This window comes from Lactuca saligna, chromosome 5, assembly GCF_052625555.1.
Source record: "Lactuca saligna cultivar CGN05327 chromosome 5, ASM5262555v1, whole genome shotgun sequence".
Taxonomy (NCBI): domain Eukaryota; kingdom Viridiplantae; phylum Streptophyta; class Magnoliopsida; order Asterales; family Asteraceae; genus Lactuca; species Lactuca saligna.
In genome coordinates this window covers 177,130,747-177,152,133 of record NC_136421.1, presented here as the reverse complement: position 1 = coordinate 177,152,133, position 21,387 = coordinate 177,130,747, and the positions used below count along the sequence as shown (strand labels likewise).

At 35.1% G+C, this 21,387-nt stretch overlaps 1 protein-coding gene across 1 annotated transcript; it reads right to left on the bottom strand.

Annotated features, from left to right (window-relative positions):
• Nucleotides 1–57: 57 nt before the first annotated feature.
• Nucleotides 58–1,199, bottom strand: LOC145046408 (uncharacterized). The gene is made up of 2 exons (XM_078994698.1): nucleotides 949–1,199; nucleotides 58–602 (listed from the first exon to the last, which is right to left on the bottom strand). Exon 2 carries the CDS (start codon nucleotides 583–585, stop codon nucleotides 238–240), a length of 348 nt encoding a protein of 115 aa, XP_078850824.1. The 5' UTR covers nucleotides 586–602; nucleotides 949–1,199; the 3' UTR covers nucleotides 58–237.
• Nucleotides 1,200–21,387: the final 20,188 nt, after the last annotated feature.

The window sequence follows — 21,387 nt, the reverse complement described above, 5'->3', positions numbered from 1 at the left end:
TTCAATTCTTGAAAACTCTCCTCACAAGAATATCTCAATATCAAAATTTAACTCATCTATCACCAAAAGTGATCGAAATTCATCTTCTTCTATGCAGTATGCACAGTTAAAATCTCAGTACAACGATCGAACAGATCAGATATTCAAAAACCTAGTCTCTACACAGTCGTCACCAAAAATCTCACCACATGCTAACGCATTTTCTAATGGATTGATTCAAGAGAGATTACCTGAAGACTATTTGGTAGATTCTTCATTAGATGATGTTATCTTTTTGGTCGATGCAGCAGAGCTTGTTGTTGGCTCTCTTTCTTGACGAAGGATACGAAGTTTTTCTTGAAGAGCTTTGACTCTGTCTTCAGTATTACGAAGCTTTCTGTATCTATATGCTACCCAGAGACCAAATCCACCATAGACGATAAGATAGGAACTCCATACATAAGGATAAGCTTCAGCGTTCTCTTTAGCTTTACGATACTGTTCATATACCATCCCTGTAAAGCCGCTTGAAACGCCGGTGTTTTCTACCTGGTTTTCATTGATCTTCCCCGGTTGATTTACATCGACTCCTTGCTCATTTGCCATTTGTTTCGTGTTCGGAACTGAAAGTAAAATTAGAAATCGAACTGATTATCAAGTTTTTTGAGGGAGTTCTGATCAGATTTGACAATTAACATCTTAGAGGATCAACGAGCAACAGATAAAAGGATCGAGAACGAATATGCGTGTAAACTTGTGATTATAATCGATTACTAAGACAAATCGGATCCAACGCTATCAAAAAGATGTTATTCAATGAGGCATCTGTTTTTTAGTCATGAAAGGAGAAATTCATGAAATTTCATTTGGGGATCTGGCCAGGTACATAAACCCTAAAACCCTAGAAGAAATAATTTGCACAAATAGAGATTTCCATAGATAGAGGAAAAACTATGAGGGAAGCCTTACCTGTGATTCAGTTTCCAGTCGAAGAGCGAAAACTAATGGCAGAAGTGAAGAATAGAAATGGAGGTGAGATTGGTGGCTATTCAAGCATGGAGGTGGTGGCGAGTGGCGACCGGGAATATGGTTCAACGCCGTTTATGAGATTCGATGCGTTTAGCTACACTGAGCTTTTAGGATTATTTCTAACTAAGCCACACTTGTATTCGCTTTCATATTTTGGCCACTGACTTTGTGTGGATCATTATTGTAAAAAGAACAAGTTTGTGAGTTTATAAGACTAGACGGTACGGGCTGGTGAGAGCGCTAGAATCGACGTGGCTCACCCTGAACGGCATGGTAACAAGCAAAAATACCATCCGCACCCGTTATGTTGTCATCTGTTGCCATCCAAACGAGTCATACATGCTTTTGTTTTCAAATTGGAAACCGATGAACGTTCAAAATTTGAATAAAAAAAAATTACATATTAACTTTTACGTATATATACTGCATTTAAATACCATTTTTACTACACCATTCTTCTCTTTATCTTAATATATTCAAAAATCAATTCATTTTTCAACTATAGAGCAAAACTCAAACACTCATCCACCAAACACAAACACATGTCCTTATGCGTTTCATGCAATATAAGAGTTACATGAATCTCCTTAACACTCAAAACTCAACATAAATACCATTTCTTCAAAGAAATTATTTTAACCCCACCACACCTCAATATAATATTCTACATCGCCCTACATGCAACACAATTCCAACCTATAATAAAACATTTTCAATACTTTAGCTTTCATGCTACAAACAACCACCCAATCACCACACACACAATCATTGTAAGATATGGTTGCTGAAACGCAACCGGAAGGTAATCGGAGAGGTAAAGGGAAAAGGAAAAAGAAATGGAAAGTTATCGCAGAAAGTGAGGAAACTAAACCACCGGAAGAGGAGTACAATTTGGCGATCATGTGTGCGGGACTTCCAAAAATGAATGCCAAGGAAACGATATGAGGAAAGTTAGTTTTTAGGAAGTTGTGCTCAAAAATTTCACACGCTTATGAAGATGCCTCAATATCGCAATACCGTATGTTTAGTAGCAAGTGGACTTCAATCGGTTGTCTCGAAAAAACAAACTGGTGCAAACAATTTTGATGTGTTTAGAGCGGCGAGGAAGCAATATCACATCGAAATGGTTCTTGTTTTCAAGTATGAAAAAATATGGGAGATTGTGAGAAAATGTCCAGAATGGATTAAAACGCCAACATTGTCGGAGGTACAATCAAAGAGGTCACGGAATTCAAGTTCGTTTGACACTTCTGACACACGAACTAACATTGACCTCAACGCCGAAATAGATGACATCTCGGACAACATCAAAGAGAACCCCCCCCCCCCCCCCAGCGATCGTCTGTACGCAACAAAGCGAAGCGCGTTCAACAACATGCGGATGAAGCTGAAAGAATGACACAAGAGTTGTTGGAAATGAAAGAAAAGTTCAACGCAAACAATTTAATAGCAAAAGAAAGAGTCAAAGTACAACACCAACACTTGGAATTCCTTCGTCGTCAAGAAGAGGAAGATCAAATGACGAAGGATTGAGAAATTCTTCGGAAGAGCGAGGAAGATATGTCGTCATGAAATTTAGGAAGCTGAAAAAAGGACACAAGACTAGGACTTGTATTTTTTGCGTTCAATATTTTTTTTGTCTGTGTAATATTATTTTTAGTTTTTAAATGTTATGTTAAATTTATGATTTAATTAAATAGCATGTTTTGTTAATTTGTGTTTATTTTTATAATTATTATAGCATAAATAAAAAACAATCGAAAAAATAGAAAAAAATAAACAATAAATAAATCGAAAAAAATAATATATATATATATATATATATATATATATATATATATATATATGATGAGATGGAAATTAGTAGGTGTTATAACATGTTATTCATTTCCTCAATTGGTGTTATGTCACAACCCCAAACCGAATTGGCGAAAACATTCGAGGGTGGAGGATGTCATGCACAGTATCATAACAACGCATAATAGTAATTAAGCAACAACATCTATTACATTAAATAGTATAGTTAATACAAGTGTGTTCTTTGTAAAGTTTAAATGACACCAAAAGTGAATGTATAACAAAATAATAAGACGAGTCTTGATTTCTTCTCTGTCTCCTCAAAAGCTGAACGAGTGTACATGTCTTAATGGTTCCCTAAGAATACAAGTTATTTTGAAAAGAGAGCGTCAACATAAAGATGTTGGTGAGATTATAAGGAGTTTAGTGTCATTAGGTTGTATTTGTTTCACAGAAATGTTTGTATTTGTATCATAAAAAGGTTTGTTTATTTTCCCAGAAAATCTTGTATCTTCTATTTATAATGAAATGTAGTCTTCTACCAAGACCCGACTGTTTGTATGTTTGTTCTTTTGTAATAATGAAAATGAAATGTTTATACTAGTGAATGATACTCTATTGATTGTTTTACTGCCTTATAACCGGTTTGGTTTATTTAGGTTAAAATGTGGTGGGGTTATAACCATGCTTTATCGACCTAGTGTAAACACACGACGTTCTTCAAACGTCGAAAAGGTATGGCATCTGTTCACACGTGGACTTGCAGGTCCCATTGTAGCTAGCAGCAAGGTATAGGATAGTCAATCCCGTATAAATCTATACACAAACTCACGCTCTCCCTCCAGGAGACGCTGGTTACAAAATGTGACACAACAAGTGTATTGCCATGCCATGAAGTAGTATTTCACATTATAGTTATCATGTATGTATAGTGTGTATGTTCCTTCTGTCCCTTGTGTATGTACAGTATGTTCCTTTTTGTAAGTGTATATGTTCCGTTTGTAAATGTATATGTATAGTATTACTTTTCGTTCTTGTATATGTATATGTATATGTACGTTCTCTAAACTATACATATTATAGTTTACTAGTATGTTTGTTGTATAACTGATTTGTTGGAAAGACCTAGTTGTTAAGCATAAACAATTAAGTTAAGTATAACCTTGAGAATGAGATTTAGTATCCATATAAGCATTTTCTATGTATAAATATAAGTTAATTAACATTCGGACTAGTGAATCCTACCCTAAGCCCACAACCAAACAAGGAACATGATTCAAAGTCATCAACATTAGTCCCAAGTTCATTAAGGCATATTTATACACAAATATCTATATGAATATGGTTTTTAAAATAGAAGAGCTTAAAAGTAGTTTGAAAAGAGTTTTGAAATGAAGTTTAACAATGTTTGAAAACAGTAAAGTCCTTTTGTTTGCAAGTTATCATAAGTATAAACAAACACAATTTTATTGTGTTTCAACTTGTATTCTCCCCCTTAAAAGTATTTAAAACATGTAAAAGGTTGATTTCAGGGGTATGAACTCACCTGATAGTGAGTGAATGCTACGAAAGATAGATATAGGATGTTTGAGTTCACCAATGAAGTCCCGAAGCACCAATGGATCATATATAGCGTATAATAACATATATATTCATACAATTAGTGCCTATAACAGCTAATATGCATGGAAAATAACCTTAGGAAGTAGGAAACACTTGTTATATGGTGTTAGAATCGAAACTAGAAGGTTGAAAGGTGATCACAACCAAACAAGGGGAGTTCATGGCCTTACAAGGGTTCACAATCCAAGATCCTATGAAGGGTTCACAACCCTATGAAGGGTTCATGACTGTGAACTCTTTGAAGATCTTGAGGATGGTGATGATGAAGTGATGAATCAAGGCTAGAACAAAGGGGTTTCTAAGCATGAACAAGTAAAGGGATGAAACACTTACGATTTTGGAGTAAAATGAGGACTTTTGAAAGATGATACTTGAGAGGATTCTTGAGGATCATGGTCAGGAGGATGAAGAATGAGGAGAAAATGAGTGAATCATATATACATGGAGGGTGGTTCACGACCCAAAGATGGGTTCACGTCCGTGAACCTAGTTTGCGGCCATGAACTACTTTTGAAGGTGATTCAAGCCCGAAAGCAAACCATTGATTCCAAGTTAACACTCTATAACATTCAACCCTTGAGTGTACTAGGTTTAGAGAATCTCAAACTGACCCTAAACACTGAAAACAGATAGCAGAAACAAGTCTGACTTTTGATTGATTGGATTGACTTACAAGATAGAAATTTCAAGTTGTCACATCATCCCTCCGATATAGGGAATTTCGTCCCAAAATTAAGAATAAGAAATACATATAGGCTAATGGAAAAGATGAGGATATTTAAGTTTCATTTGATACTCCTACTCCCAAGTGAATTCAGGTCCCCGCTTTGCATTCCAGCGAACCTTCACTATCGGGATACGGCTTTGTTTCGTTTGGTTGACCTCCCTGTCCATGATTTCTATTGGTTCTTCCATGAAGTTTAGGCTCTCATTGATCTTGATTTCATCGAGTGGGATAACAAGAGTCTCATCGGATAGGCGCTTTTTCAGGTTCGACACGTGGAAGGTAGGGTGTACGTTGCTAAGCTCTTGCGGGAGACAAAGTTTGTAAGCTACTGGGCCGATTCTTGCGAGAATCTCAAAAGGCCCAATGTACCTTGGATTAAGTTTACCACACTTGCCAAAGTGTGTCATGCCTTTCTAGGGTGAGACTTTCAATAGCACTAAGTCACCGACCTGAAATTCAAATGGTTTTCGTCGTTTGTCAACGTAGCTTCTCTGTTGATCTCGCGAGGATTTCAGTCGCTCGTGAATCTGTACAATTGTTTTTGTCGTCTCTCAAATGATTTTTGGACTGGTGAGAGTGCTGTGAGGAACTTGTCCTTTATCTAACGGAGTGTCGCCCACCTCAGCCCAACACAAAGGGGATCTGCACTTCCAGCTATAGACGGCTTCAAAGGGAGCAACCATGATGCTTGTGTGGTAAATGTTATTGTAGGAGAATTCGACAAGGAGTATATGAGTATCCCATGCCTTTCCAAAGTCAATCACGTAGGCTTACAGCATATCTTCAAGAGTTTGTATAGTCATCTCACTCTGTCCATCAGTTTGGGGGTGGTAGGCTGTACTAATGTCCAGCCTAGTGCCCAAGGACTTTTGTAGCAACTGCTAGAATCTTGAAGTGACTTTATTGTCTCTATCAGAGATAATGGATATAGGCACCCTGTGCAGTCATACAATCTCTCTGATGTAGGTTCTGGTTAGCTTTTATAACTTGTGCAGTTCTTTGATCGGGAGGAAGTGTGCAGACTTGTTTAACCTGTCAACGATCACCCATATGGTATCGAGACCACCCGATGTCTTGGGCAACTTGGTTATGAAGTCCATAGAAATCCGCTCCCACTTCCACTCTGGTATCTCCGGTTGTTGTAGTAGACCTAAGGGTTTCTGGTATTCGACCTTAACCTTGGCACAAGTAAGACACTTGCCCACGAAGGTAGCAATTTCTGCTTTCATGTTAGGCCACCAGTATAACTTTTTGAGATCCAGATACATCTTATATGAACCTGGGTAAACGGAGTATCGAGTGTTGTGCGCTTCCTTCATGACCAAGTCTCTAAAACCACCATGACTTGGCATCCAGATCCGGTCCATGAGATATAGAGCTCCGTTACCCTTGACTTCTAGATTTTTGTCCATTCCTCTTAAGGTTTCACCCGCCACATTCTCAGGTTTCAAGGCTTCCTGTTAAGCCTCATTGATATGTGCAGACAGGTGCTAATGGATTGTCATAGTCAATGACTTGATTCTACGACATGGGTATTCCTTCCGACTTAGGGTGTCTGCTACTACATTGGCTTTACCGGGATGATAATGAATTTTGCACTCGTAGTCATTTAGTAGTTCGACCCACCATCGTTGTCTCATGTTGAGTTCTTTCTCGTTGTCTCACATGAATACCCTCATTACTCACCACATAACCTAGGAATTTGACTCTTCAAATCCAAAATTCGCATTTAGAGAACTTCACATACAGCCTCTCTGCATGTAGTGTTTCCAAGATTTGGTGTAGATGTTGATTATGTTCTTCCTTACTGCACGAATAGATAAGTATATCACTGATGAAAACCATCACTAACTTATTCAAGTAAGGAAGACATACCCTGTTCATTAAATCCATGATCACTGCGGGTGTGTTCGTTAATCCGAAGGGCATCACTACGAGCTCGTAGTGACCATAGCAAGTTTGGAAGGCTATTTTGGGAATATCTTCCTCTAGAACTCGTAGTTGATGGTACCCGGATCTTAAGTCAATTTTAGAAAATTATCTCACTCCTTGGAGTTGTTCGAACAAGTCGTTAATGTGCGGAATAGGATAGCGGTTCTTAATGGTTAACTTGTTAAGATCGCAGTTGTCGATGCACATACGGAACAATCCGTCTTTCTTCTTCACAAATAATTCCGATTCTCCCCAGGGCGAGAAGCTTGGCCTTATAAATCCCTTGCTGAGGAGTTCGTGCAGTTGACTGGATAGCTCTTGCATCTCCGCGGGTGCTAGTCGATAAGGCGACTTGGTTACAGGGGTAGCTCCAGGAATTTAGTTGATCTTGAACTCAACTTGTCGCTGCGGGAGTATCCCTAGGAGATCTTCGGGAAAGATGTCGTGGAAATCGTAGACATCAGGGATGCTCTTTAAGTCTTTTACTTCCTTGATTGCATCAACAATGTAAGCTAAGAATGCATGGTATTCCTTTCGTAAGTACTTCTGGGCTTGAGTGCATGAAATGATTTGAAGGTTTGCACCCGACCTGTCATCGTAGATCACTAAGGTTTTGCTACTTGGCAGATTTAGATGGATGGCTTTCTCAAAACACAGAATGTCAGCATGATGGAGACTTAACTAGTCCATGCCAATGATGGCATCGAAGCTTTTGATTAAGACAGGCATGAGGTCGATTGGAAATGAATGGTTTTCTAGAGAGAGAGTACATCCTATGAAAATTTCACTAGAGGTCTCAGTCTTCCCATTAGCCATTTCTACGATGAATGTTTCTTTTAGTGCTTGATTAAGTAAGTGTTTAAATTCTTGGTCCACGAAACTACTCTCCGTTCCTCTATCGAATAGTATGCATGCATATGGGTTATTGAGGAGAAACGTACCCATGACTACGATGGGGTCCTTCACTTCTTCCTCGTGACTAATAGCAAGAAGTATTCCTGCTCCGCCAGCATTCTTGGCCTTAGGGAAATTTCTTTTGAAGTGCCCCGTTTCTCCACACACGTAGTAGGCCTGGATTGCTCCTGTGGTAGGGACCTGGGTGATTGGCCTAGTTGGTGCCTTTCATCAACGGGCCGTGTGCCCCTTCCCTTTACAATTAACACAGTGCTTTTCATGGTAGGGGTCGTTGTGATGGAAATTGCACTTGTTGCACTTGGGCAGGCTCCCCGCATATTGTTTCACTGGTGCAGGGGCTGCAGGGGTTGTTGCAACATGAACAACCACAACCTGTTGTTTCTTGGCAAATGGTTGTTCTGATTGGCTTTTCTTCCTATCCCAAAACTTCCTCTTGTTATCACTTGTCTTGGTTGTTTCTAGGACAGTAGGGGTAGCTGCAGTTGCTTGTGGTTGGACTCCATGGTCTAGAACTGTTTGTGCCAAACGCTTGGGACTGTCGCATGTAGTGGGGTTTGATGACAAAACGTTCTCCTGAAATGGGGGTACTAGTCTCCATATATATCTATCGATATTTTTGCTTTCTGTGGGGACCATACCCTAACATTGGGCCACCAAATCACCGAGCCTTGTGGTATAGGCCACTATGGCAGAACCTGACATCTTAAGGCCCCAAAGCTCTTGCTTGAGCTTCTGAACTTCACCCTTCGGGCAATATTCTGATGTCATGAGGTCCTTCAGTGTATCCCATCCCATCCCGTTAGCCACTACTAGGGTGAGTGACTTGACATAGCCATTCCACCATGTCAGAGCTCTATCAAAGAAGGTACATGCAACAAATTTTACCTTGCTTCCTTCCAGGCAGGAGCAAATCTCAAAGATCGACTTCATCTTCTCAATCCATTGCGATAAAGCAATGACTCCCCCAGTTCCATTAAAGACCCTGGGTTAGTAGTTGGTGAAGTCCTTGTAGGTACACTCCCTTGTACGCGTTTGGCTATCACCTTGGTCGGAGTTGGTACCTGTTCCGGCACCATTGGCACCACCATAATTCATCTTCATCATAATTGCGGTTACAACCGCAGTCACGGCAGCTTGAAACATTGTTGCATCGAACTGTGGTGGGGGTGGTGGAGGAGTTGGAGTTATAGGAGGATTTATGTTGGGACGTTTGCGAGGCGGCATCCTTTAGCTATAAAAGATGAAATGATGATAAGACTTCAACAGAGATACCAAGAGGAATAATATTGAGCTAGAAGAGACTTTGATGGAGATGATCGCTAGCAGAAACAATATATGTCATAATAGTTGGTACAAAAGTTACATAGAGTTCTGAAAATTCGACCTTGGAGTAGGTCTCACGATATACCAACAGAGGGAAAACTTGACAACATAAAGATCTAGTGGAATAGTACTTGCTAGACAGGAATATTTACAGGAAAGAGTGCTACCTAGAGCATCTACGGAGGCTATTCCTTAAACCAAAAGAAAGGGTGAGTAGAGCATCCTCTAATAGCATAGGGAACCGCTCGAACGAGCCCTTGATTCTGCTAACCTATGCTCCATATCAAACATGCGCCTCTCAAATACTGTCTAACGAGCCTGCAGTTCTCTGACCTCAGCTTGAGTTGCAGTTAACTCCCAAAGCAGACCCTTGTTGTGATTCAGGGTCCTCCTTTGATCCGCCTTAAGTTGGAGAATACGAACCGTATTGACTCCAATGTTTGCATCTATCTCCATGGTTCAGTGGATAACTGCCCTACCATGCTCTTCATTGCAAGCCACTCAGCGAACCAAGATTGGAAGGATCCTGTCTGCATAACCTCCCTCTCTCAAGTTATAGAAGCTGCAATCTCCATTATATGGAAAGGGTTATCCTTGCTCATGGCTCCACCTTCCCAAACTTTCTGCCCACAGAGGCGTTGGACCTAGAAATTTAGGTCGAGGGTTAGGATGTGGCATCAGAGCCGCTAGGGATTGCTCATTGGCTTTAGGCTCTGAGTCAGAATCTTCATTCATTTCTTCCTTAAATTCTTCTTCCGGTTCGACCTCTAGCCCACCTCCGTTCCCTTGATTAAGGAAGTACGGATCCCTAGGAGGATGAATCCTGCCATGATATCTACGTGAGAATAGGGGTAAAAGAGGCAATTAATAGTCTTATAAACTATCAATACTTATAGGGGAGTGATCCTTATCATATACTTCTATAACTATGTAGTGCATATGAGTTATGTATAACTTTAGATAGGATAGGCCTTAGAATAAGTGATCTAATTCTATGTCCACAACCAAACAGGGAACAAGAAGTAAAGTGAAGACCATAGATTCTAAGCTTATATAATCCTTATTATATATAACTTTAGTGTATCCACTCAGTAATTATAGACCTACTAACAAGGGTCTTTAGTTTTCACATAAGTTAATCATAGTACCACAAAATACTCTTATAGTATTTTTAAGTTTGTTTTGTGTTCTTAATGTTTCTTTGTTGATAGAGTTGGTAAGTTTTTAGACTTGTTGCAACACCATAAACATTCATGGGCATATGCTAATCATTTCTCGGACTGGCATAGTTGATCAAGCTATGTCATTCCAAGACCTAGCCATATATCCCCAACCCTACTTGTGTTGTTCAACAATCACAATACTTTTGTTCTGTTCTAGTATGATACTAGTCTTAATGTGAATGCATGTGTGTATACTTTTAGTAAAATATTTGTTATACTTTAAAAGTATTACTCTTGGTCAGAGTATTTTAATCCCATTGTATTTATAGTTGTATATCTCTTATGGGTTGATATACTTAACTCAGTATAAACAATGCTCTGATATCAATCTGTCACACACCATACCGAATTGGTAGAAACATTTCGGGGTGGAGGACGTCATGTACAATATCGTAACAATGCATACTAGTAAATTAAGCAATAACATCCATTGCATTAAATAGTATAGTTAATACAAGTGTGTTCTTTATAAAGTTTAAATGACACCAAAAATGAAAGTATAACAAAAGAATAAGACGAGTCTTGATTTCTTCTCCGCCTCCTCAAAAGCTAAACGAGTGTACCTATCTTACTGGTTCCTTGAGAATACAAGTTATTTTGAAAAGAGAGCATCAACATAAAGTTGTTGGTGAGATCATAAGTAGTTTAGTGTCATTAGGTTGTATTTGTTTCACATAAATGTTTGTATTTGTATAATAAAAAGATTTATTTATTTTCCCAGAAAATATTATATCTTCTGTTTATAATGAAATGTAGTCTTCTACCATGACTCGACTATTTGTATGTTTGTTCTTTTGTAATAATGAAAATGAAATGTTTGTACGAGTGAATGATACTCTATTGATTGTTTTACTTCCTTATAACCGGTTTGGTTAATTTAGATTAAAATGTGATGGGGGTTATAACCATGCTTGATCGACCTAGTGTAAACACACGACGTTCTTCAGACGTAGAAAAGGTATGACATTTGTTCGCCCATGGACTTGCAGGTCCCACTGTAGCTAGCCGCAAGGTGTGGGATGGTCAATCCCGTATAGATCAATACACAAACTCACGCTCTGCCTCCAGGAGACTCTAGTTATAAAACGTGACACAACAAGTTTATTGTCGTGCATGAATTAGTATCACATTATAGTTATCATGTATATGTATAGTGTGTACGTTCCTTTTGTCCCTTGTGTATGTATATGTATGTTCCTTTTTCTAAGTGCACATGTTCATTTTGTAAATGTATATGTTTAGTATTACTTCTCGTTCTTGTATATGTATATGTATATGTATGTTCTCTAAACTATGCCTATTATAGTTTACTAGTATGTTTGCTGTATAACTGATTTGTTGGAAAGACCTAATTGCTAAGCCTAAACAATTAAGTTAAGTATAACCTTGAGAATGAGATTTAATATCCATATAAGCATTTTGCATGTATAATTATAAGATAATCAACATTCGGACTAGTAAATCCTACCCTAAGCCCACAGCCAAACAAAGAACAGGAGTCAAAGTCATCAATATTAGTCCTAAGTTCATTAATGCATATTTATACACAAATATTTATATGAATACGGTTTTGAAAATAAAAGATCTTAAAAGTACTTTGAAAAGAGTTTTTAAATGAAGTTTAACAATGTTTGAAAACAGTAAAGTCCTTTTGTTTGCAAGTTATTATATGTATAAACAAACACAATTTTATTGTGTTCAACTTGTATTCTGCCCTTAAAAGTGTTTAAAACATGTAAAAAGGTTGATTTCATGGGTATGAACTCAGCTGATAGTGAGTGAATGCTACGAAAGATAGATATAGGATGTTTGAGTTCACCAACGATGTCTCGAAGCACCAATGGATCCTATATAGCATATGATAACACACACACACACACACATATATATATATATATATATATATATATATATATATATATATATATATATTCATACATTTAGTGCCTATAACAACTAATATGCATGGCAAACAACCTTAGGAAGTAGGAATCACTTGCTATAAGGTGTTAAAATCGAATCTAGAAGGCTGAAAGGTGATCACGACCAAACAAGGGGAATTCACGGCCTTACATGGGTTCACGGTCCAAGATCCTATGAAGGGTTCATGGCACTATGAAGGGTTCGCGACCGTGAAATCTTTAAAGATCTGAAAGATGGTGATGAGGAAGTGATGAATCAAGGCTAGAACAAAGAGGTTTCTAAGCATGAACAATTAAAGGGATGAAGCACTTACGATTTTGGAGTAAAATGAGGACTTTTGAAAGATGATACTTGAGAGGATTCTTGAGGATCACAACTAGGAGGTTGAAGAATGAGGAGAAAATGAGTGAATTATATATATATATATATATATATATATATATATATATATATATATATATATATATATATATATATATATATATATATGGAGGGTGGTTCACGGCCCAAAGATGGGTTCACGGCAGTGAACCTAGTTTGCGGCCGTGAAGTACCTTTTTAGGTGATTCAGGCCCAAAAGCAAACCACTGATTCCAAGTTAACACTCCCTAACATTCAACCCTTAGTTTACTAGGTTTACAGACTCTCAAACTGGCCCTAAACATTGATAATAGGTATCAAAAATAAGTCTAACTTTTGATTGATTGGATTGACTTTCAAGATAGAAATTTCGGGTTGTCACATGTTATAACACCATGGTTCACATGATATGTGAGGTGACAACTTTTTGGTATAATAACATACATTAACATGTTGCACACACCTAATAACCTAATAAAAAATGTATTTGCCTACATCGGTTCAAGCATAAAAATAACCTATTTGTACATATGAAACTTGTGTTAAGATTACCGAACCTAAATCAATTATTTCTTAATTTTTTATTTTTTTATTAAAATTTATTTATACTTTGAATAAGTCACTCTAAGCCAAATCTCAACAAGTTTATGGTATGAAAGTGTGAAAGATAAAACAGTTATTTAAAATGGAAAATCTCTTTATTATTATTATTATTATTATTATTATTATTATTATTATTATTTGATGTGAGACTTTTTCGTACCATATAATATAATATGACTTGTATTGTCTATAGTTATTTATATATCATTTTTTCTTATATATAATGTCTTGTATATTATTTCCTTATACATAGATTGTCTATAATTACTTTTATATATTTTTCCTTATATATAATGTCTTCTATTGCCTGTGTTTATTTTTATATCTTTTTTCCTTATATATAATTTCTAGTACAAATTTAAAATTTTTGGTGGATGATCTTGGCTAACAATACTTATCACTAATTTTTTTTTATATGTGATGTATATGTATATATATATATATATATATATATATATATATATATATATATATATATATGCATTCTTTTATCATATTATATATAGATTAAAGGGGAAATGTCACAAATGCTCTTCAATGTTTCTAGGTTGGTCGATTCAGCCCCTAAAGTATTTTGTTGCTTAGGGCATAAGGTCAGAAGCATCATGTCTTTTTAGTCACTGGGACCAGTTTTAGTGCCACATCTACAAGATTTTCCTCATCAGCCAAGGCATGTCATCGATTAATTGTTAAAAGATTCATTCCTTATGTATAACTATAAATCTGTTAAACTAGTTAAACCATGCCTCACACCATCCTATCAATCTATAGTAAAAACCCTTTCTCCCACTCATACTGCCATACATACCAAATTATCTATATGTCATCTCCTATTTGATCTCGTCACTCCTGCTACTTATCCCACTATCGCCACCATCTAGTGATGATGATCGACGTTAAGCAATGATAATCGAGAATGGACCAACTCTAGTAATCTATAAACAACTTCAACCTCATTCCCCTACCACTACTAATTACCCTTAGAATCTTCCCAACAAGAGCATCACCATAGGCATCATGGTAAAGGGTTGTCTTTGAGAATAAAGGAAGTGATGGGATAAGAGGAAAGGGGAAGGGGCTCATTACCAGGTCGTCATTGAAGGGTTAGGTGAGAGCAACAATGTAGGGATAGTTAAGAAAGAGGAAATAGATTATGGGAGAAAACACAACAAATATTAACTATAAGGAGAAATCTAGTGTCACACCCCCAGACCAGGACGGGTGAAAAGTCTGGCGGTGGATGACGTCATTGTATAATATCATAACAGTTAAGTATAACTGAAACATAGCAACCCAAACCTCATACATTAAGAATACAAGTTTACATGGTTTAAACACTGTGTTTGTTCAATTATTGCACATCAAATGACTGAAAAGAAGAAACCCATGATGCAACAACTCCTGTTCTCAAAATGATTTGAATACCTATTTACGGGTTCCTTGAGAATACAAGTGATTTCAAAAAGCATCAACAATAATGTTGGTGAGTTCATAAGCATTTTTGTATGAAATGTACTTGTAATTGTTTTGTTTAAAATGGTTTTGTATACTTCCATAAAATATGATATTTTCTATAAAAATGGGTTGTAAGTCTTACATCCAAGACTAAAAATGTATGTATGACTTTTGTATCTTTTCCTCATAAAATGATAATGTATTGTGACACCCCCAAACCGGAACAACGGAAACGTTTGGGGCGGAGGACCTCATGTATAGTATCACAACAATTATATAATAGTAATCAAAGCAACAACAACCTATGTATTAATAATTAGTGTTTACATCTCACTCGAATCATTGTATATTTGACACCGAAAGTAAATAGAAAAATAAGACATAAAGCTACTATGCTCCGTCTTCTAGAACCTGCGCGAGTACCTGTCTACTACTGTCCTGATAATACAAGTGGTTTTGAAAGTGTCAACATTAAAGTTGGTGAGTTCATAACCATTTTGTTTTAGAAAGCATGATCTTTGTTCCTTTAAATCCTTAATGTGTTCTTCCAGAAAATCCTATATTTTTTGATGTAATGAGATGTAAGTTCGGTTGACTCGTACTTGGATAAACAATGTAATACGGTTGTGTTTGTAATGCAACCCTTTTTATATGCATGTAACTTGTTATACGTTCTTTCAGAAAAGCATGTTTTGTACTAGAAAATAGCGTACTGTACTTATATATAGTGACCTGACCGATACCTGTTTCCCCCCTATGATTACTTAGCGTATACTGGTCATTTATAACCCAGATCCAATAGATAGTAGACTGTGTGAATCTGCTCTAAGTCCACAACCAAACAAGGAACATGAAATGAAGCAAAAATTACCCATCCTACTACCTACCAGACACTATATATAAATAATCATTAACGTATAAATTAAGGAATCATAGAGTTAACATTATAGGTCCCTTTTGAATTGTATGTTCTTTTTACTCGTAAGGCTGTGTGGTCTTATTATTTAAATAAAACCTATGAAGTAGTGTTAATCTCGTAAACATCGTTTAGTTGATACTATTGTGAGTTTTATATAACCACGCTAAATGACTAGTGGCATGTACGACGTTCTTCAGGCGTCGGAATGTTATGACATTTGTCAATCCAGGCCTACCAGCTTAACTGTAGCTAACAGTTTAGGTACGGGGTTCTCAATCCCGTATACATCTATACACAAACTCATGCTCTCCCTCTAGGAGACTCTGGTTTTAAATTGTAGGACTTGAACCTGTACCCTAGTGGGTACAATGAAGTAGTGCCTCACAACCTTGTATTAACTAGTTTACGTGTAGTGTTATAGTGTTCACTTGTATTGGAAAATGTATGTATTATCTTGTAGTAGCGTACTTTGTAATATAAAATAATCATACTTAATTATTTAGTTGTATAACCTTGATCTTAGTAAAATAGAGTAGTGTTCTTGTATCATTTCTTGAACTTTGTAAAATAGTGTAGTGACACACAAACTATACCTATTATGGTTTAAATGTATGCTTTGTAATGATTTGGAAACCCTTGCAATGTAATAGTGTGAATAAACCAGTAGTAAAAGATTTGTGAAAAATACCCTTTTGCTCGACATGTTACAAAAGGGTTATTAATTTAACGTACAATATTTTATATTCATATATATATATATATATATATATATATATATATATATATATATATATATATATATATATATATATAATACATACTTATAAAGCTAGCATTTTTTCTTGAATCTCATGCATTTGAAACCCCCTTTTTAAACTTCCTTTCACCACATTCATTTGAAACTCCCATGACTTTTCAATTTCTTTACAATAATATTATAAATAAGTTAAATAATATTCTATAAACAAAAAAGGGTGTTTTATTACAATGTCTTCATCCCACATCGATGGTGAGAGTAAACAAGAGAAGGTTTCCTCTTCTATAAATAGGAAAGGTTGTGAAATGTTTCAGAGGGACCAAACCATGAGAACTTACTCATGTCTACCTTTGTAATATTTTGAAGGTATTATTTGGTGAGATTGTCTATATTGACAAGTATCCAGTTAACTTTTAGAATTCCAAAAATGGTTTTGAACCGAATATTTTCAGGTTTAAACCGTGTTTTTGTTAGAAAAAAAATTATGTAGTTGGGTATATTGAGTTGAACCGGAGCTGGATCAATTTGGACTGATAAAGGAATCATTTTCCTTTCTCAACAAATATTCAAAACTCCTATGATTTTTCAAATTATTTCTAATAATATTATAAATAAGTTACATGATTTTATATAAATATAAAAAAAGCATCTACCTAAACCTAAAATTATAATTGTTTGAAAAATCACTTTGATTAAAAAGCACGGAATATATACAAACTGTGTGTTCACTAGAAAAAAATATGTAGTTTGGTATATTTAGTTGAATCGGTCCGAGTTTGATCTATTTGGACCATAAAAGAAGCATTTTCCTTTCACTACATACATTTGAAACTCCCATGATTTTTCAAATTGTTTCCAATGCTATTTTAAAAAAGTTACAGAATGTTATATAAATATAAAAAAACATCTACCTAAACATAAAATTATAGTTGTTTGAAAATTCGATTTGATCAAAAGCACAGAATATATACGCATATTATATTTTATAAATGAATTCTTTTTTATAATGAACTTTTGAATCTTGAAAATACATATAAACAAACTTTCTATATTAAGTACCTAACTGAATTTATGATTTTAGAATTGAACAAAAAGTTATTCAATAAAAATTTACTTTTTTGGATAGCAACTTACGAGATTATAGAAAAATAGAGCTATTGAACCATAAAGAAAGGGAAAACAAGATAAATGTGTTTTACTAAATAAGTTGAATAATGTTTTTAATTAACAAGAAAGCATGTTTTATTACAATGACTTCATCCTACATCGATGGTGAGAGTAAACAAGAGAACATTTCCTCTTCTATAAATAGGAAAGATTGTGAAATGTTTCAAAGGGACCAAACTACGAGAACTTCCTTATGCCTACCTTTATAGGATGTTGAGGGTATTCTTTGGTGAGATTGTCTTTATTGGCAACTGTCCATTTAAGTTTTAGAATGCCAAAAATGGTTTTGAACAAGATTTTTTTAGGTTCAAACAGAGTTTCAGTTGAAAAACCGTTATGTAGTTTGGTGTATTGAGTTAAATCGATCTGAGTTTGATCAATTTGGACCGATAAATGAAGCATTTTCCTTTCAGCACATACATTTGAAACTCCCGTGATTTTTCAAATTGGTTTTAATAATATTATAAATAAGTTACCTAAACATAAAATTATAATTGTTTGAGAAATAAATTTGATTCAAAAATACAAAATATATACAAACCGGGTTTCAATAGAAAAAACGTTATGTAGTTTGGTATATTAAGCTGAAACGGTCCGAGTTTGATCAATTTGGACCGAGAAATGAAGCATTTTCCTTTCACCACATACATTTGAAACTCCCATGATTATTCAAATTGTTTATAATAATATTATTAGTTACATAATGTTATATAAATAAAAAAATCTACTTAAACATAAAATTATAATTGTCTGGAAAATCTCTTTGATTCAAAAGCACGAAATATATACTCGGTTATATTTTATAAATGAATTCATTTTATAATGACATTTTGAATCATGAAAATACATATAAACAAACTTTCTATATTAAGTACCTAACTGAATTTATGATTTTAGTATTTAACAAAAAGTTATTCAATAAAAACTTAATTTTTTATAGCGACTTACGAGATTACTGAAAAATGGAACTATTGAATAATAATTTTTTGTATAACATTTTATATTTATTATTTAATATTTTATTTAACAAAATGAAATTATTGGCAAATAAAGAAATGAGTTTAATTAAAATGTCTTCATCCCACATTGACCGTGAGAGTAAACAAGAGAATGTATTATCCTCTATAAATAGGAAAGGTTGTGAAATATTTCAAAGGGACTAAGCCATGAGATATTCCTTGCATCTAACTTTGTAAGACGTTGAATGTATTTTTTGGTGAGATTGTCTTTGTCGATAAGTGACCAATTAAATTTCAGAATTTCAAAAATGATTTTGGACTGTATCTTTTAGATTTGGATCAAGTTTAATAAGGATCTGAGTGTCTTTTGGTTGAGTTAGGAAAACTCGCTTCCATTAGAGGCCGAGTTTAAGTAACATGCAGAGTATTTGGTTGTGTTAGCCAAGTTTTACAACTATGTATGTAATAGAATTTAAAGTTTTAACTTTATAAAAGACATCACTATTATGATATGTTCTACATAATTATGGTAATATTTATGATACAAAACATTTTTTTTACTATTTAAGATAAAAAGTTGTCTCTATTATCATATATTGTATAGAATGATAAAATTTAAAATAGATAAAAAGATCTCTCTATTATCATATTTTCTACATAATGATAATATTTAATATAAACATTTTAATTTAATATGAAATTATTGTTTAATAGATAACAATAACGATTTATTTATTTATTTTTAAAAATTATTATTTTTTTCTATTTTAATCATATAACTTTGTATATGCAAAACAAATTCAAGTTCCAACCTTATCTCTTATAATATAGTTCAACATAATAAAAATACTAAAAATCATTTTTCTATATTTTTTATGAAATTATTATTTAATTGTTAATAACAATGATTTAGTTATTTTTAATATAAAATATTTTTTTTATAACCCACACAACACGAGGGTATTCACCTAGTGTGTGTGTGTGTGTGTATGTGTGTGTATATATATATATATACACACACACACACACACATTTAAGAATGAAAAGACAGTCGAATAAGGAACATGATTGAGGATGGAATTGCCAATTCGAAGTCTGTTGAACCTTAATTATATATATAAAATAAATATATTTTGAATAAAATGTAGATAATAAATCAGTTGAAACAATTGCAAATGGTTTGAAACGGTTTTGAAATCGTTTACTTGTATTCCCCCTAAAAACATTGAAAAAACAGTGAAAACGTAGGGGTATGAACTCACCTCTAGTCCATATTCGAGTTGGATAGTGAAACTGAAAAGATGATCCTCAGGCTAGCATACGTGGAAAGAACGGTACCCTGTTGTTATTTAAACACGTAATCGTATTTAAATTAGCGAAACATTGAATTAAAGTGTTAAACAACACTTAATTTATGTAAGAATTACATACAAAATTAGCGACAATTAATTTGGAGTAGTGGTAAAGGTTTTCCTATCTATCATTCACCGAAATCTCTTGATTTCAGTATTAAAACCTCAACCAAGAACCAATTTCACGGTCTAAAGGGTTCTCTGTCTGGATGAGTTTTCAGTTCAGGTGGGTTTTCAGCCAGCTTGAAAATTTGAAGATTGTTCTTGGTGTTCATGGTAGAAATTATGAAGATTTGAAGGATTTTTCTTGATGATATGAAGATCCTTGTATGATACTTGAGAGAGAAATGGGAGTGTTTTCGAGTGAAGTAGTGAGAAATGACTAAGTTTTTTGAGTGAAAATATATATACCGGTTGAGTTTTCGGTCCGAAAAGGGGTTTTCGGCCGAAGAAGGGTTTGCGGTCTGAGGTTTGATTTCGGTGAGGGTAGTTTTCGGTCCGAGGGTTCTCGGTTCCAAAAGACAAGGTTTTTGTTAGTGTATTTTTATACTAGAATAAAAATACTTATATAAACATTATTTACATATATTTTAAAACGTGTCATAACCCTTATGAACTTAACGAAATAAATAAAATTTGAAATTTTATATAGGATGGTTTGACTTTTATTGACTAGAAAACAACGGGTTGTTACATTATCCCCCGTTAGAGGGAATTTTGTCCCAAATTTCATTCTAGAGTGGTTACTTAGGGGCTAGGAAAAGAGGTGGGTACTTTGGTTCCATTTGATCTTCTTGTTCCCAAGTTAATTCAGATCATTGCTTAGCGTTCTAACGGATCTTCATTGTTGTGTTTGTTGTTTTAATTAGTAGAGGGGGTGCGGGTTTGGCTTACTTTTCTATGTTCATCCAACTGGTAGGATGTCCGCATGTAGTTCTGGTAGCTTTTGTCCTGAAGTTTATGGTAGGACTCATACCTGGTCCATCCATCATCACCTCGTGTATACAAGTCGTATATAATTAAGATTGACAAGACGGTCGGATGGGTGACTCTGCCCTAAGTCCACAATCAAACAAGAACCAGGAGATAAGGCGACAACATACATCCTCGGTCCGTAGAATCTTAATTATATACCACCCTCGTGCATACACTTAACGATGATAGATTAATCATGTTTTCCCCTAGCTTCCATGCTCGAACTTGACTTTTTCACATGTAGTATTCCCAAAAGGTCTGATGGGGATCCATCGAGAAGGTTTCAGAAGATATGGTACTCCTCGCATAAGTACTTCGGAGGTCTTAAGCGAGAGATGATTCCAAGGTTCATATCTAGTTTGTCGTTAT

What these genes read in the sequence shown, in the direction of transcription:
- LOC145046408 (XM_078994698.1), bottom strand. Translation starts at nt 585, where the DNA reads ATGGCAAATGAGCAAGGAGTCGATGTAAATCAACCGGGGAAGATCAAT.